At 35.7% G+C, this 19,216-nt stretch overlaps 1 protein-coding gene and 1 pseudogene across 1 annotated transcript; one reads left to right on the forward strand and one right to left on the reverse strand.

The window, feature by feature from the left end:
- Positions 1 to 11,639: 11,639 nt before the first annotated feature.
- CAS (calcium sensing receptor) lies at positions 11,640 to 14,227 on the reverse strand. The gene is made up of 6 exons (XM_016338507.3): positions 13,691 to 14,227; positions 13,263 to 13,508; positions 12,507 to 12,699; positions 12,297 to 12,438; positions 12,089 to 12,220; positions 11,640 to 12,007 (listed from the first exon to the last, which is right to left on the reverse strand). The coding sequence occupies exons 1-6, from the start codon at positions 13,940 to 13,942 to the stop codon at positions 11,767 to 11,769; spliced, it is 1,206 nt and encodes a 401-aa protein (XP_016193993.1). The 5' UTR covers positions 13,943 to 14,227; the 3' UTR covers positions 11,640 to 11,766.
- Positions 14,228 to 16,617: 2,390 nt separating this feature from the next.
- On the forward strand, positions 16,618 to 18,994 carry LOC148578482 (protein FAR1-RELATED SEQUENCE 5-like; annotated as a pseudogene).
- The last annotated feature ends 222 nt before the right edge of the window (positions 18,995 to 19,216 follow it).

Raw genomic sequence — 19,216 nt, forward strand, 5'->3', positions numbered from 1 at the left:
ATACTGCGTATATTACAATATTATTATTATTATTTTGAAAAAATATTAGGAATCTTAAATTATATTTTTAATATTAAATAAAGAAAATTTTTGAAACTTTTTATCTTTTTAATATTTTCAAACATTAAATATACACATAAATTCTTATCCATTTAAGAATTACAAGAGTAATTAGAAAAATAATTAGAATTCTTAATCATCACTCTCCCTATTTTTAATTATCTCGTTTTTATTTATCATTCTTCATATTTTTATAAAAAAAATTATATATTAAAATTAATTAATATATATCTATATATAAATATATATATTATTTAATTTATTTTTAATATATTTTTATATTTTAATATATATTATATTAATAGCTAATTTTAGTAGTTAATTTTAATATATATTTAGTATGATTAATTTTTATAGTACTAATGTAAAAATAAAAAGTTGGGAAAAAAATTATAATATTGACTATATTCAGTGACTAAATGAATTCGTTTGAGGGACTAACTTCAATTCAGTTTTATACATTAAATGTAAATTGAGTTAGTTATTAAATTGTACTTATACATAAGTACTCTAATTTACATGTTTAAATAGGAACGAATCTTCTCAAATTTTTTTATTTATTTTACCAAATATTATTTTATTTATTTTAATTTTTAAAGAATTTTGGATTAGATATTTTAGTTATTAATTAAAATTAATTATTCGATTAGTCTTTAAGGTAGCGTTTGTTTGTAGAGACTAGAACTGAGACTGGGGGATAAGAAGTCAGTATTATGTTTGTTGTGGTAGAGACTGGCACTTAAATTTGTGTCTCTGTCTCAAAAATTTCAGTATTTCAGTACCTCCAAAAAGTAGGGACACTGGAGACTGAGATTTTTAAAGACAGAGACAGAAACTTTAATAATATTTTTGTACCTCAAATACCCCTATTGTAATTAACTAATGCCAACTTTACCCTTTCTTGAAATCAGATTAGGGCTTCAGTGTGAGCAGCCACTCACTCTATTTTCTCATTCGTGCTTCAAAGTGTGGCTTTTAGCCTCTGCGTCGCCAGTGTCAGCACAGTCCCGTCGTCACCGCCGTCATAACCACCGCAAGGTAAGTGAGTCGCAGTTGAAGTTCTTCTTCTTAGGCTGTGAGTTCTCATGTCTTCATTTGCTCATTCACAGGATAACGTACAAGGAACCTAGTTGAGAGAGTCTTCGTTGTTGCTGTCGCTGTCGTGTTCATCAAACTTCGTTGTTGTCATCACAGTTTGCATAACCTAGGTTAGTTGGGGTCAAATTTCTTTACTGGTTTGGGTAAATTTTTTTATTTCGCGAGTTATGCTCCGTGGATTTCGTTATAGAAAGAATCTGGGTTTTTCTCTCTTCACTTCGATTTGGTTATTTGTTCTGATGTATAGATGCGTATATGTTTTCATGCCTTATTTCTTTAATTTTGTTTGTGATGTGCTTCTTATGAATTGGTTTTGGTCATGCTTGGTTATTTACGTTTTGCATTCTTATACATCTTTTGATTCTGAATTCTGGGATGCTCTGTTTGCCTAATTTATGTATGTTTGATGTGAAAATGTATAAATTGTTTTGTGAAATCTATGATTGTTGTGGCTATAACTAACGCACTCACTGTAATTTCTGAAATCGTATTGAAGAGGAATTTGTTAGTTTAGTATGGTAATATTAAATTTTGGCAGATGATTTGTTCTATTTCTTCATCCCCAATGTTTCTAGCTTGAATGATATCTGGTTGCTGAAGTTGTATTTGTATCATATGTAGAGTTGAAAACCTAATGGACTTATGTACTCAGATTCTGATTAAGGAGGAAAAAAATGCAGTTAATTCTTTTGAATTTTAGCTCCTACGTACTTTACACCACTAAAATTTTAAAATTTGCGATTTTTGACACCTTGAGGTTGTCAAATAGTGCATAAAAAGCATTTTTATTAATAAACTTCACAAGCAAAAGTTCAACGGGGTTAATTGTATATTTGTCTTATTAATTAAACTAGGAAGTATTATGGTTCCTACAATACCAGAGTTCTATGAGACTTCCACTGTGAGAATAATAAGTATCTGCGTCTCCTTAGCTTTTGTGTATTAAAACATTATATTATACTTTATATTTTGAAGTTTTCCTTCTATGGCATAGGCCAAAATAATAGTATTCTGATGCAAAATAATAATGAGATGTACTGATTTAAAATCCAATCTTGCTCCGCAATTATCAAGAATCATCAATGCATGATCAGTTTGCAAATCAAAAAATGCTAGCCATAACTTTCCATTCATAGAGATTTGCCTTCTAGTGCTGGTGTTGCTTAATTTCTATCTTGGTTCATAAGGTGTGAGAATTTTGCATTTAGGTCCTGCAAGATGTTTTGGGTGGATATTGAGATTACATGCTATTTCAGAAATTATTAGGGATCTAAAAAGGCCAGTTCCCATGAATCGGCTACTTCAGGTTGTGATTTTGATTAGCATGCTTTTGTATTTGAACAATATTATATCCCGTTATAACTATTTCATTTTTCATTTAACACATTTTAAGTACTTTTCCTCTTTTCAAGCTGCCATAAAACTGATTTAGGACAGCAGAGCAGTGTAATTATGTATAGTTCCCTAGTTTCTATTCCATTTGTGTTGATATGTTCTGATTGACTAGTTATTTTTGTTTTATCTCTGTAGTTAGGAAAATATTTACTTTCTGTACTTGGAGTGGCCTATTATGTGTTAGGAGGTTCATTGTCTTGACATATTTTCTCCTTTCAATATTTTCACCTACACTGAATCCCCTCAAACCAACTGTTGATTTTAAGTTGATAGTTCACTGTCCCGATTTTGAAATGTAACATTCTTTTTGAAAAATAAGTACATGTTAGACTATGAATGGTGTTTTCTTTTTTAAAATATTGTAATAGCACATAATTCAACAGTTACATTGATCAAGTTGTAGGAGTGTGTAGTGGTGTACAAGAATTATCATAGATTAAGTGGATTCTGATAGGAACTGAGAGACAGCACTACAGCAGCAGTTTTGTGATAGTACACAGGATGAATTCGGTTTATATCATACTCTCTTTAAATATTAGACTTGTAGTTGTAGCTCAAATACAATTATTATTATTTTTATATCACATTTTTCTACTGACGCATTAATAGTTGAAATGAAGACTATGGCAGCAACTCTTTCGTTAATTCAAGCCTTTTGTAGAAATTAGTAATTAGTTAAAGAGTATAATTTTTTAATTAATTTAAACATGGTCGGTTGACAGCACTTATCTTCCACTCCAAATCTAACACAAATCAAACAATTTTTATATACATACTCTCTATGCAAACAAATGCTATATTATATCATACTCTCTTTATATACATACTCTGTTATGATAAACTTCAATATATATGATTAGATAAACTTCAATTTATATGACTAGATCTAGATAGTGTTAACTGTCTTTTGGTTTCAGTTTCTTGATCTTTTTTTGGTCCTAAGATATAGCAGATTTTGCATCAACTATTGTTAGATTTCTATAAATGTTTATGTATTTTTTGATGTAATGATTTTGATAGGAAGAAATGGAGCGGTCGAAAATTATTAAGCGATGTGTGTCTTTTTATGAAGAGATGAGATCTAACCATGAAGACTTGATGTTGTTCTTTATGCTTACGCTATTTGTTTACTTTAGGGATAGAACTAGTGGCCAATTATCGTTAGGTGGAAGAATGAATAGTAGAGTTAGACGTGAGGCTTTAGAGCGTATCATTGGTGAGGGTGATAGGAATTGTATCTGGGAGTTGAGAATGAACACAAATGCCTTTGCTAATTTGTGTGAGTTGCTCCAAGTTCAAGGAGGACTTACCGAGGATGGTCATGTAAGCCTGCCGGAGCAGGTTGCGACTTTCTTAATTATCTTAGCGCATCACAAAAAAAATCGTAGTCTGCAGGTTAGATTTTGTAGGTCCGGCGAGACAGTTAGTAAGTATTTTAATAAAGTTTTGAAAGCTGTGATACGGATTCAAAGCATTTTGTTTGCCAAGGCTACACCAGTTGAAGAGGATTGTCTTGACCCCACATGGAGAAAGTTTAAGATAGAGCTTATTCGATGTTGTGTATGTTTGGGTATTTTTTGAAGGATTCTATATCTGAGTATCATAACTTTCTATGGATGATAGGGTTGCTTGGGAGCATTAGATGGCACTTATATAGAGGTGACAGTCCCCGAGTCGGAGAAGGCAAGATACCAAACAAGAAAGGGTAAAATATGCACCAATGTCTTAGGTGTGTGTAACCAGGAGATGGGTTTTCTCTATGTACTCAGTGGATGGGAGGGATCGGCGTCTGATTCACGGGTACTTTGAGATGCAATAACTCTTCGTAATAGTCTTAAGATACCCCACGGTAATGATGCCATCTTTGAAGTTAAGCTTATACAATTACCTTGAGTTCACGATAGCCAACGCCTTACCTTGTTTACATTACTCGTCTATAGGTAATTACTATTTAGTTGATGCTGGTTACACAAATGGTCCGAGGTTTCTCGCACCGTATAGAGGCACTCGATATCATGTAAGAGAGTGGGCCCAAGGAGCACGTGCACCACACAATTACCAAGAATATTTTAATAGGGTTCATTCTTCCGCAAGGAATAACATTGAGCGATGCTTTGGTTTGCTGAAAAAGAGGTGGTCCATCTTAAGAAGCCCTAACTTTTACCCTCTAAAGACACAATCTCAGATAATTATTGCCTGTTGTTTGCTGCAAAATTTCATTCGAAAGAGTATGGAGATGGATCCGGAGGAGGAAGGTAGCATATTGGATGAATTTCTGCCTGATGGAGACGAAGAACAGGATGGAATGATTGATGTGGTTGAAAACACGAACGAGTGGACTCACTGGCGTGACAACATAGCAACTGAGATGTATGAAGAGTGGCATGCAGGTCGTATGGGTGACTCTGGTGTTGGCAAGAGCAGCCTCCTTCTCTTCTTGCTTTCACACTAAGCAATGGAAGGAAAGATCTATAATATATACAAGCCTCAGCCATTCATGTTTTCCTTTTTTTTAAATATTAACTTCATAAAAAATTTGTTAAATGCGGTTTATTTTTTCACAGGCACATCTGACCAAGTTCTACAGTCATGGCAAGCCATTTCCTCTTTTTCACCGACTGGAGGGTATATTTGGCAGGGATAGAGCCACAGGAGTAGCAGCAGTTAGTGGTTTTGATGCGGAGGAACATGTTAACAAAGAGACAGAAGACACTGCAGTTGGATTTGATGAGTCTGATATGTCTCCACATCCAGACAACGGTGGAGGGCCAGCAATGCAAGGATAAGGTTCACAATCTGAAGCAGGTGCGAGTGCAGGAAGCACAAGGCGATATGGGAGAAAGAGAAAACAACTTGACGTACTGGAGAGGATGGCCGACCATATTCAGCAATCTTCAGCTGACCAAAGGAAGAATGCACAACTGATAGCTGATGCCATTGTTGGAGTAAACGAGAAGTGGAAGGTTGGCGAGAAGCTCACACAGCTTGGGTTCAGTGATGACGAGGTGGTGAGGGTGATTTTGAAGTTTGCTAAAAGTCCTAACGTGTATGCACACTTCTGGGGCTTGTCAGATTCACAGATGATTGGCCTTGTCCGCTCCATTATATGAAGTTGACTGTTAGTTAAGGGTATTAGGTTTGGGCTAGGGTATTAAGTTTTTTACTGTAGGGTTTTAGGATTTTGGGAGTAGGTTATGTTTAAGATGATATAACGTACAAACTTATATTTGGTATGCATTTGGATAGATATTTTGAAAATGCCTTTATTTTGCTCTGTTCAAAATAGGTGTAGGTTCTTTGTACAGTTTTATTGGTATTGTGGTATGGCCTTTATTTTGGTGGTTTGAGCAGGAATTTTTTACTAAGTACAATATTTATGGTCATGATCTTGTTAATGACAATTATCTTTTAATTTTTGGTCATCAACTGTCCCATTCTTATATTTTGTGGTTCTCAGTAATGCAGTTCTTCTTCTAGTCTTTGCTTTTGTTAATTTTCTTTTAGCCACAACTATATCTACTTTATTTCACACTTACCGCTATCAGCAACTTATGTATTTAACATTCATATCATGTGTCTCAATTATTACAGGAGCACAACACCAAGAACAAGCCTTTTCATTTCTTTATGGAAGAAAAAAACTTATTTTTCATTAACTCTTTAAATATTGGTTTAAGATGAGAATGTCATCATCTCTGTTATTCAAGAAGAAATAGTGGTAAAATAAGATACATAATAATTTATTTACATAGAATGGTAGTTTTTTGTTAACCTTATTAAATAAAAATTTATCCACTTTCAAAACATCAACAAATGCAGCACATGAGACAATATGTCACACTTGTTTTGAGTTGGTGCCTCTGTGCAAACTATGCCACTCACTCTCACTCTCACTCTGAACCACATTGCAAGCCCCCCCTTCTTTTTTCTCATTGCACTATTAGACCAATTTTTTCTTCTTTCTTGTGTTCTAACTTCTAATGCCACTCATCGTCACACCATTCTGCCTTAGCAGTTTTTCTATTTCTTTTAATGTAACATAATGTGTATAATATGATTCCTCTTATACGGTATTTAATAACAAAAAAGAAATATAAAGTGAGAGCAGTAGTGAAGTAAAAAGGACTATAGTGACAAAGAGAAGAAGAGATATTGAACCTGTACTCATTTTATAATTAACAATAAAAAATACTGAAACATGTTCTCAAACTAGTTATTACAATTTCTCATTTGCCTATTTGAGTTCAAAGGTCATACTAAAACTTACACAACAATAAAATGACCAAGACAACACAGACTACAGAAACAAGAAGATGAAGGAATGCTAACAATTTCAGATACACAACATCAGTATGAAGATTTTCCACTCTTTCGCTCGTCTTCAAATTAGAATTCACTTTCTACCCGGTTGGCCATGCTATTCGAAACTTGTAACGGTGCTCTTAAACCACACGCACCAAATTATTCTCCCGTTACGTTGCCACTGACATACAAACCACTTGTGGATCTTCTACTTGTGGAAGCCATTGTTAACCAGGCTATACCTTTAACAGTAAGCAAAAATCATTTAGCAGGTTAACAACAAATAGTAACACAAAACAAGAATGAATCAACTAATCGAAATAAAATGCACCAACGAATCTAATGAAAACAAATTTTCCAATTCAATATATCTCATTGCAATTTGCAAGAACGGGGAAGACCACTTCTGCCTATGTCCACCCTTCAATTCCTCCCAGAACCGCTAACGGAGAACAGAAAGCCCAAATGGTAAATTAATACAAAAACATAAAAGCTAAAATATTAAGAAGAAGCACAAAAAATGCAACACACCCAACAAAGAATTACAAGCCTAATTAACAAATAACGCTAAATTCCATGCTTTTATAATGTACACAATGTCAGTACTAGTGGCAACTTTTCAAACCATGTTTGTTAATAAACAATAAAACAACACGCATATTTAATACAACCAATTATTTGACAGTAAATAGCTATTAGGAACACTTTTGAGGATGAAGAGGAAGGAAATGTGATCAAGACTGAATGCTTGTCAATTCATTTAATGAAAAATAGTGTTTGTTAGATTTTGTGAATTGTAATAATGCTCTTACTGTGGATAGATAAAGTGTGCCTCCAAAACAAGGGAGAAACACATTAGGTGGTAACTATTAACATAAAAGCACTAGTGTATAAGAATCTGTAACTCTTGACAGCAAAAATTCAATATACAATTGTAAAAATTAGATTGAGAAGTCAAGAAGGAAATAACAAACTTCACTAACTACTAATTCAGGCAATATACAATTAACAAACAAACTAACTAATGTCTAATCTTTTGTATTTAAAATCAAATATTGGTGCCTCTAGTTTTTCCAATAAATTTCCAGACACCCGTGAGTACTAATTTCGATAACAAAAAAGGATCACAATAGGAACATAATTATGATATACAGCTCTCAAATCATCTTCTTTGATTTTCTATACAGTAATCGTCAAAAATAAATTTTAAAAAATAACAATCACAGATTTACAAATCAGCAATTAACAACCACAAGTAACCTGAAAAAAATTTTATGATACACAAACAATGGAATCAGCAATCAGCAATCACACATTCCCAAATCCTTAAAAAAGATGACACAGAATTCATAAATCTGCAAATGAGGGCAAATAAGAACTCGGATATAACAACTTCAGAAATCTTCAACATTTGAAGAAGCACAAATCATCAATTTTAAGCAAATTAGGGCAAATTTCAATTCATTGAACGAGGGATTTAAACATTCTCATCAACATGCGGACAAGTCAGAAGGTGAGGGTCTCACAAATCAGAAAATGGGGGAATCAAAAATCCCTCTTGAACTTCACAAAATTAACAAGCAAATAACGTAAATTGAAAGAAGATACCAGCTCCGTTGACAGAGAAACAGCGGAGACCAGACACACAGCTCCGAGACGGTGGCGACGCAGACCCACCGGCGCGGATACACCAGCAGTGTCACAAACCGAGGGTGGCAACTGGGGCCACGAAGATGAACCAACGAGAACTGGAGAGGCGCCGCCGTGGTTCCCACCATCGGAGGTGCTATCGGCGGCGGGTCAGGCTCTAGGAGTTCACGGCAGAGGAGAGGAGAAAGGGTAGAGAAGAGGTAAAAAGGGATTAGGGTTGGATGCTGATGAAAATGAAATTGTATTTGGGGGTTAGGGTTCTTAATTAAAATTAAGGGCATTTTAGTAATTTTAAATATTTAGTCTCCAATTTTTATTTCGAACCAAACAAGATACTGAGACATAAATCAGTCTTGTACACTTTCACACCAAACACAATACTAATATTTATTTTTGTCTCTGTATCTTGATCTCAATCTCTCTGTCTCTGTCTCTTGGTCTCTGTCTCGCAAACAAACGCTGCCTAATAATTACAACTCTGCTAGGTAGACAATAGAGATTGTAAACAATGTGAACAATAAAATGGACTTCTGGTCTACAGAAGATGAAAAAAAAATAGTCCATTACAAATTACCCTCCCAAAAATCCTACTTTCATCTTTTACACTTTAATCATCCACCTTCTAACCGTTTTATTACCGCATACGTCCTCCCCAAAGCTAGTAAAATGAACATCCAATAAATTTCATTATATCTACTTAAATCCAATCAAATTAAATGAACATCCACTTTAAAATGAAAATAACCATCCACATACCTAGTAAAATGAACATCACATCTAGAAAAGGGGAAGAAGAAGAGGAGGAGGAGAACCACGGCGGCGGAGGGAGGACGGCGACGAGACAGCCACAACCACAGTGGCACATGGGGAATGCGCACAATAGCATCACTCGCGCGACAGCAATCGGTAGTGGCACCGCAACAATTCCTGGCGCGACACCATATCAACGCTGCCAGAGAAGAGTGGCGCGAAAACAGCAAGACAACAAACTGCGGCGACAACGCTCTTATACACGTGAATGGAAGATAGGGAGGCAGCACGGGAAAGGGACGGAAACGGACGGGTGTGACTACGCTGCGTCTGCACGGGGTGCGGGGAAGGGAGACAGCGGCATTCTGCTACGTCTGGACGGGGTGAGGGGGACCGGCGGCATTTGGATGGCTGTCTCCGGTAACAATGCCGAGTTGTGGTGGAGGACCGGAGATGGAAGGTGTATGGTAAGCAGTGAACGTGGGGCAATGGAGTAACCGTATGAGTGGCAATGGAGTTACGGGAATCCTTATTTTTGAAATTTCATAAATTAATATTAATTAATTAATTAAGAATTTGAATTAATTTACCTTTCTTTTTTAATTCATTGTTCGTGTTGTTTACTATATACATTGTTCTCCTATACTTTTTTTAACAACTAACTTCATCAGTCACTTAGGTCTTTTACTCCGTCAACTCTAACGGAAAATAAAATGGTCCTAGCAACTCTAATAGGGGATGAAATGGTCCCTGATCCCTCTGCTCGGAAACGACACCGTTCTCCCCCAATTTCGATCATATCTCACACAACTCTAACATTCATACTCTCCTTCTTCATCTTCACAGTCTTCTTCTCCATCTTCTCCTTCCTCCTCTTCACCTCCAAGATCAAGTCATGGTGTAACTGCCATGCGTGTCGCACCTACTTCAACGTGCCATAAACCACACACTTCCTCAAATCTCTATGACTAGTACACCCACCTCCTCTACACTTCACCCATCAGAAGCATCCACCTCCACGTCCTCGATAACAATATCACCTCCGACTCCGACAACGTCTACCACATCTTCAAGACCAAGTTCCACAACTACTCTAAAAGCATGTCATTCTCCACTCTCTGGCAAGCAATATAGATTGTTGGACATTAGGACATCATGAAAAGATTCTTCTTCGACATCTATGCAAATTTTCATTTGGAATGGACACCGGGTGCTTCATTCCTTCTCTCCCGGAGTCCAAATTGGCAGATAGCTTCGACCTCGCATCCAATCTATTAGTACAACGAGCAATGTTGCCGTCGCCGCTGCCGCTTATATGAAAAGTGAAGCGATTACTAAACATTAGTTCGGAGAAGAAGCTGGAGGAAGCAATCGGAGTGGTGGACAATGTGGCCATGGAGATGATAGTAGAGGAGGAGGGAGATGACGACAACGACGACGGGTCTTAACAAATTAAATCAAATTTGCTGTCTAGATTCATGGAATCCATCAAAGACGACAAGTACTTGATAGACATAGTCATTAATTTACTGAGTATGAATAAGTTGAGGATTTTTTTTTTTGTGAACATTGAAGTTGCAAATTGTGCATTATGTAGCTTAAAATTGCAGTGTTAGACTGTTAGGGTTATGTGAGATATAATGGAAATTGGGAAAAAGCAGTGTCGTTTCCAAATAGAGGGAGTCAAAGCCTATTTTGTTCCCTGTTAGAGTTATCAGGAATTATTTTGTTCTCTGTTAAAGTTGACGAAGCAAAGAACCTAAGTGACTGACGGAGTTAATTGTTAACGACCAATCGAGTAATCAATTTTAGTTGAAATTAAAGTGTCTGGTCCGAAATTCTTTGGGACCACAATAAATAAATACTCTAATTTTTTACTATTTAATATTTTCTTTCGCATATTTTTTTATTTATCTTTTTTACTATTTAAATTTTTCTTTCGCATATTTTTTTTATCTTGCTTAAAGAATGTATATCATAAAAGTCGAAGAAATTACACTTTACAATAATTGAGAGAACAAATATTTTTCTTTTCTCATATATATCTATATATATTATCTTTAATCTCGTTAGAATGAGTTCTCATTTCAAACTATAAAAGATTTAATAAAAAGGAAAAGCAAGAAAACATTCCAGAAGTAATAGTAATAATAAGATCGCTTAGATAAATATTTTTTTTTATCTTTATTGAAAAAATGCATATTTTGTTTTTGGTCAAATAAAATTTAAATTGATTTATCTTCCCTCCTACAGTTAGCTTATTCACGTGGTAATTTAGATGTTCAGTTGTTAACGTTAAAATTTTATCTTGTGATATCATTGCATTAAATTACTTCACAAACAAGATATAAGTGTACTCTAATTCTAACTAAGACAAAAAGAAATTATAAGGAGCAAAACTAATTATGAGAAAATGATGAAACAAAAAATAAGGAGGACATGAACATACAAAAGAGGTAGATTTGTATTTGCAAATAAAAGAAAAAAAAGAAAAAAGAAAAGAAAAGAGAATCAATCAGCTCCAGGAAGAAGCTTGGCACTTGATTGGGAGGTTGTTCCAAAACCTCTAACAGCTGCAGGGATGACTCTTGATGGAGACAACACCTCTGCAAACGAAGAGAAATAAGAATCTGTTCCAAGTCTACTCTGTAACCACCCTTTGTTCCCCGAGAACCCGTCTGCCACAATCCACGTGTTCTTGAAACCGAGGCTCGTTAATGTTCTTGCTACTATTTTCGCCGAGTCCGAGTACCTAATTTTGCATCCAGCACCAATGGTTAATAATCAATTTATATAACGATGTAACTCAATATGATATAGCAAAGAAACTAACGAGTCCATGATCACAATGTTGGAGCCTTTGTTGATTTTCTTCAAGTAAGAAATCTTCAAAGCTGCTAGTTCAGCTTCCACTTTCTTCACATTCCTAACAAGTCCTCTGAGCTTGCTTGGTAGTTCTTCCAATCTGAGTTTGAAGATCATATTTCAGTTTTGATGCCTTATTCTTAAGGAGGTAAAAGTCACATGCTAATTTCACTTACGGAATGGCAATCATTCTGTTTTTCGCACTAGACGGAAGGCGGGGAACACCGGCCTTGTCCTTATCTTTCTCTGACCTAATATCAATCATGAAGTAGTTTTGTGTTGATATCAGATCGAGGGTTTGAGCAGGCGTAAGCTCACCTACAAAGCATGGGAAGAAGCGTATTATCCGATGGTTTTGCGTAAGAACCTTTTAATGTCAAAGGTACCTTTGTAACCACGGAAGTTGAAGGTGATGGCAGACCAAATTGGAGGAAGTAAGAGGTACGCAATAAAGAGTGCTCCAGCTGTTCCAGCAATCACAGTAGGATCTGAAGAAGATATTGTTTCAACTGTCGCCGAAGCTATTGGCTTCGCACCTTCAATCACCTTGGTTGTTTGTTGTGCAGTGTCCACGACTGTCTGAAAATTACAGAGAATATCCAGACCAGGTCAAGAAACTTGGTTCTTCAAACATCATTCAAGTTTCTAAAAAATGGTGCAAACTTCTTGAAAGGCAAAATACAAAATCCTTAGGGGTCATAATATGATCTATTTCTTTAGATTCGATATTCAGGGTCATAAAGCAGAACCTAGAAGAACTAGTCTAGTTTTCTTTTCCCTTTTCGAAAGTTCTGTTACTACTTGACTTCGAAAGGGGGAGAAAGAGTTTTGGTAGCATCAAATGAATAACACCTCGAAAACCAGAACACAGAAGAAAATTGAGTATAATTTAATAATGAAATTCCAAAGACATTTAGCAATCTAAATTCTAATCACACTCTTTATAGACCTTATCTCTGAGAAAATTGAGAAATTTTCCAAAGAAGTCCATGCTTTCATAACAGATTAGTATTTAGAAAACACATGCTAAATACAGAAACTAGCACATTGCTGCTTAAACAGGAACCAAATTGAGCACTTCAGAAACTTGCATCAAACATCATGAATCATAATTCAGAATCAAACAAGTGAAATTCTTAAACCTTGGCAGCAGTGATGACAGGTTGGGGATCAACACCAGTGCTTTGGAGTGCTTCTTGTGCCTTCTTGGAAGCTTCAGAGATGGCAGGGGAAGCTATCTTCAAGGCCTCCTCCCCAGCCTGCTGCACAATCGGCATCGCCGCATCGATTCCAGGCTTCAAAGCATTCCCCACAATCTCCAAAACACGCTGTGCCGCATCAAGGAAACTCGAACCCACCACCTGAACCTGATCAATCGTCTTCTCCACCTATTCCACAAATTATAAATAAAAATAGAAACTTTAGCTACTCTGGTGTGCCTGAAATTCAAGAATTAGATCAAATTCATAAACTTTCTGATCTAGTTTTACATAATCATGATGAACAAGGAAACCCTAGGCACAAAAATAAAAACTTTGATTTTGGCAATGTAAAAGGAGGAGTGGCTTACATCGTTGAGAGAAGAGACAATCTGGTCCTTGGGGATGGTGAGAGCTGCTTTGGCTTCATGGGGTGGTGAAAAGAGTGCGAGAAGTGAAATGGTAGTTGAGGTTGGAAGTGTTATGTGTGATGAACGCTTCAACAATGGCAACTTGGAGTTTGAGACTAATGTTGAAGAAGAAGAAGAAGAAGAAGAAGATGGAGTTGGAATTGGAAGAGAAGGTCTTGGAGTTGCTGAAGCCATGATGGCACTAATCTCCATTGTTGCTCTGCTTTGACTGTGATGAGAGATGTGTGGTTAGAAGAGAAAGAAAGAGCATTTGAATGATGATGCTTCTTTCTTCATGGCTTGATGCTGAATTCAAACACTATCATCAACAATCCCACGTGGCAACCCTCTCTTTGGTGGAGATTGGAGAATCAGAAAATAGATTCCAACATGACAACGTCAACTTGCTGTGGACATTGTCATTTACTGTTCATTAATAACATTCCAACCTTTTTTGTGTGATAGGTATGTGTCATTATTATCCTTCATTCATTACTTGCACTGTGTTTGGATTATGTTTATGTATAAAACAAAAATTTGGTACATTGGGCTCTATTACCTGTTTCTTCGAGTTGGGCTTGTGCTCATTGCTTTGAAATTATGACCACATGCCCAAATACCAAAACCAAAAAGCACAGAGAAACATGTATAAACATGGCTGGTTCTATTGTGGAAAAAGAATAATGTGGTCTTTTAAGGATTTGAGAGGTTTTATAATATAAAAGAATTGTAAAGGTTGATTTGTAAATATTAATTTAGTTGAAAAGCTCTGTTTTAAAAAAGTCTTTAGGGATAGATTTGCTAATGAATTAGATGACTACTCTAAATACAGAAACGAAAAAAATGACGTCGTGTGAGGAGCTCTTTACGATCGAACAAGAAAAGAAGCAGTTGCAGAGAGAAGTTGCTTCGACGGAGCTACAAGAAAGGGTTATCTTCGGTTGCTTGTTGTGACGGACGAAGGTCGAATTTCAGCACACTGATATCAACATCTCTCTGCCGCGTATTCCATCCACTAGATCTAGTGATTCAAATCCAAGAGATTAGTGCAGCTTTTTGCTGTATGCATGTTTGAGCTAAGAATTGGAGAAGTCTATAACAACAACTCCTAATCTTTAATGAGTGCTCTGTATGTCATCATTCCAACAGTATAAGGACATTGCCATCGTACTATCCATGCTTTAGGTTGATACTAGCTTTAGTATCTTTTATCGTGTACTTCTAATTTAAGTTCAGAAACTTGTTCATTTTAAAAATCCAAGACTAATGGCAAGTTCTGTTCAAACTTACAAGGTTAGCATTTTGGATAGCAACAACTCTTTAAAGATTAATTTTCTTTATTTCATTATAGCAAACACACGTGTCTGATGTTGTTTTCCAAAAGCTCTTATAAACTGTAACTGTTCATTATGATTTTTTTTTTATTATTTAATTGAAGGAGATACATTAGGCTAAGAATTGGCTTTGCTAACTAGAAAAAGTTGCTTAGAACTAAAAGCCATGTTACTCTATTAGTTATATTGGGAAAATTGCTAACTGTTAAGTTTGGTGCATTGGAATTTCTATTTCAATATATTGGACAAGAGTGGTAAAACTTATGTATTGGATAGATTCTTAGTTATATTTGGACAGAAAATTTTAACTCAAGTTGTCAAAAGTATAACCGATAATTATATTAGAAGTGAAATTGAAGCATGAGATAATGATATATAAGACACTATTTAAGTGGATAAATACAGACACATAATAACAAAAAAATATGTCCCTATCTTCTTCTGATAAATAGAAGACACATCTAATTTGTTTTTCTTGAAATTAAGATCATATAGATTAAGTTGTTTTTCAAGTAGTAGTAGTGGTTGATAGTGGTGACCAATTTTAAAGATCTTTTCAAAGTGTTGAGACAACACATTTGGTTTATAAGAAGTCTTCATGGTACAAACTTTTTGCCTTTATTGGTGCCCATGAAATTTTTTCAATTGAGATAATCTCATACAGAAGTTATAAAAACTCTCGACTTTATAAGTTTAGGTTTAAAATCGATCAAATTTATGATTCTACAAATAAACTTTTATAAGTTTGAGTTTTATTATTGAAGTTTATGTATGTAACATGTATAATTTGGTCCTAGCATAATTAGTAGAGTAATTAGCTATAAGTAGAAATAAATTAAATAGTAGTTAGAACTTAGAAGAGTTATGATGGATTATGATGAGAAATGAAATTTAAGTCTCACTTTCTTAAATTCTTTTTCAAATGCTTCGAATTTGCATTGGCTTTTTGTTTATCTTAATTTAGCTAAAGCTTCTGAGTATGCTTTTGGCATTTGACAAAATCATGAGTTTCTTAAGTAGCTTTAATAAGTGGATTCTGAATCCGAACAATGTTCCTTGCTTGCAATGAAGGAAAATCAAATGAAAAGAAAGAGAGAATGAAAAAATGAAATTCTGATTTTGTATGTCCCTGGACAAATTAAACTTGCCTAATAACATGTAAATATTTTATTATGACACATATATAAAACTCTTAATTTAGATGCAGCCCATTGTTGAGTAAAGCTATCCAACCATAGTAATATATTTCATTTTATTTGTAATTGTGAATTTGTATTAAAATAAAGTTTTTTACCTATTTTATTCTTAGTTGATAAGTGATATTTGTTTGTAAATAGTGTTAAGTAACATAACCACTTGTGATTTATGATGATGGCTCCAATGCCTTCCCTATTCCTTCTATAAAATAAAATAGGATTGATAAGGCATTAGATTGTTTAGATCAATTTATGTTGTCTTATCTTTTTTTTCTTATCCTTGGATTTTTTCATTTCAGATTTGATAATATCGAACAACCAAGAAGATAGTTCTTAGTGGTTTGGGATTTGACGAGTAATGATAGAGGAGACCAAGGAGGTTTCATCTAATTTTCAAGAGAATGTCATTCCAGAGGTAAGCATATCATCGTAAAATTGATGGAAAAAGTATTTTTTAGGACAACCTCTTGGCATCAGCTATGTATTATTTTGGTAATGGATTGTTTCAGGTGGAAGAGGACCCAATGACAAATGAGACCTTGGTTGCAGAGACGACATTCATTCTGATTGGTGCTAGTCAGGCAGACGATCAAAGAGATGTCATCGTTCTTGACGGAATAGGTTCATTTGGTGCAATTGATTTTGATGCATTGCGAGCTGGGGAGATTATGATGATAGAGTGTGTGGATTTGAAAACTACTTATAACTTCTATAGCGAGTACGGTCGAATTAAGGGTTTTTGATAAGGCGGTTGAAGGTAGGGCGCTGCAAGAAGGCAGAATCTGAGGGAGACATTATATGGCAAATTTTTGTGTGCTCACGACAAGGTGAATGAGATGCAAAGCATGTTCATAGAACTGATAGGAAGATAGATCCTAGACCCATAACGCGATGGGTGTAATGCATGGATAAAAGTCCATGTTGACTTGAGAAACGGGCCTTAAAAGTCCATGATAGAGGGATGATGCGATCTCACCGGGAATAAAAACAAGGGATTTACACCAGATTAATACGATGAAAAGCTCTGGCCTCCGAGTTTTGACAATATTTCGGGCATTTGCAAACCAAAGTGGTGGATTTGAGATGGTTGGGTTTGACGTGAAAGACATCTATAATGCAATTGAGAAGCAAAGAAAAGCTGAAGCCAGTGACACATATAATGCACTAAAGTATTTACAAATGTTGAAGAGTCGTGACCCCTGTATGTTTTGGAAGTATTCGTTGGATGAACAGCGGAGGCTCCACAATATATTTTGGTGTGATTGCACAAGTCAGTATGATTTTAGTATTTTCGGAGATGTATGTTATGGGGTTTGATGCGACGTCTGGGAGGAATAAGTACAAATGTCCCCTTGTGATATTCTCTGGAGTGGATTACCACATGCGTACTGGTGTGTTTGGATGCGCAGTTTTCTCAAAGGAATGGGAGAAAAGCTATGTGTGGTTGCTTCGGGCATTTCTGGAGGCCATGAAAGGAAAAGCTCCTAAGTCTGTTATTATCGATGGTGATCAAAACATGAAGAGTGCAATCAAAGTTGTATTTCAATAAGCGTATCATAGGTTGTGCAGTTGGCACTTTTTACGTAATGTGACCACTCGAGTATATATTCTATGGTTTTTGACCAAGTTTCATCTTTGTTTAATGGGGGGATTTGGAGGTCAATGACTTTGAATATATATGGAATGATGCAGTTGAAGAATTTGGGTTGCAACAAAATTCATGGGACAAGGATATGTATGAGAAGAAACATATGTGGTCGAATGCCCACATTAGGGGTAAGTTCTTTGCTGGGCTTAAGACAACATCAAGATGTGAGGCACTGAATATGTAGATAGGAAAGTTTATACACAACGGCTACAACTTGAGGGAATTTATTGAACATTTCCAACAATATTTAGAATTCATGCGTAGGAGAGTAGTGGTTGCTGATTACAAATATGTTTATAGAGATTCGGTTGTGAAAACAAGATTGGAGGAGTTAGAGCAGTTTACAGCAACAGTATACACACAAGAGGTCTTTGTCTTACTTCGGGAGGTGTTATTATTGGCTAGCAATGTCAGAGTAGTTTCTTCGAAAAAGACAAACACGTGTACATTGTTTGAGGTGGCCATATATTGCCAAGTAGATCATGGAACGTTTCTTGGGGTGAGATGGATGACAAATTTAGATGCTCTTGCCTGCGCATGGAATCCTTTGGAATCCCCTGTGTGCACATAGTTGTGTGCTTGTTAGACTTAATATGGTTGTTATTCCAGATAGTCTTATACTGGGTCGTTGGACAAAGAAGGCAAAACAACCGTCGATGAATAACCATGTTTTTAGTGGAGAGATTCCTGATGTAACCTATATGAGTATGCATGCGGTAATGCTCGATGACTGTAGAGAACTAGTGAAGTTATCTTGTAGTTACTTTGAGGATTACTTCGAGGTGAAGACCAAAATAGCTAATGAATGAGAAGCGTTAAGAGAAAATATCTAGAAAAGGTTGGCCACCATTGCCGAGAGCAGGGGCGATGATGCGTTCGTATATGATCCTCTGAGAGCCAGGCATAAAGGGTGTGGTCGTCATGTTGTGACTGCTCGTAGGAGGTCCAACGATGCAGAAAGTGTGGCAAGGTTGGCCATAATTCTCGTAGATGCATCGACAGGAATGGTGACGACACCACGCATGAATTAAATGCCTTGGGATCATCGCACAACATGGACGAATCACAAGAAATTGAGGCTACGTAACAGATGGAATACGATGGTCTGAGCTTCTAAATGAGTGTGAAGAGGTATTAATGTATGTTGTATTATTGTTTTATTGTTGCCTAAATTTCATTGTGTGCTCTGGATAATTAGTATTGGTTGTGGTGTTAGTTAAAAAAAGAGTGGGTTGGGGTGTGTTTATTAGTTATATGTGTAGTTCCATTAGACTGAAGTTGAGTTTTTTTTTTTTTTTCAATTTTGCTG

This window comes from Arachis ipaensis, chromosome B1 (assembly GCF_059453495.1).
Source record: "Arachis ipaensis isolate K30076 ecotype BB chromosome B1, ASM5945349v1, whole genome shotgun sequence".
Taxonomy (NCBI): domain Eukaryota; kingdom Viridiplantae; phylum Streptophyta; class Magnoliopsida; order Fabales; family Fabaceae; genus Arachis; species Arachis ipaensis.

Excerpts from the sequence above, each read along its gene's own strand:
- CAS (XM_016338507.3), bottom strand. The coding sequence starts at position 13,942 with ATGGAGATTAGTGCCATCATGGCTTCAGCAACTCCAAGACCTTCTCTT. Across the intron at positions 13,509-13,690 it reads TTGTCTCTTCTCTCAACGAT|GTGGAGAAGACGATTGATCA; the intron begins GTAAGCCACTCC and ends TTTGTGGAATAG. Across the intron at positions 12,221-12,296 it reads AACAGAATGATTGCCATTCC|ATTGGAAGAACTACCAAGCA; the intron begins GTAAGTGAAATT and ends CTTCAAACTCAG.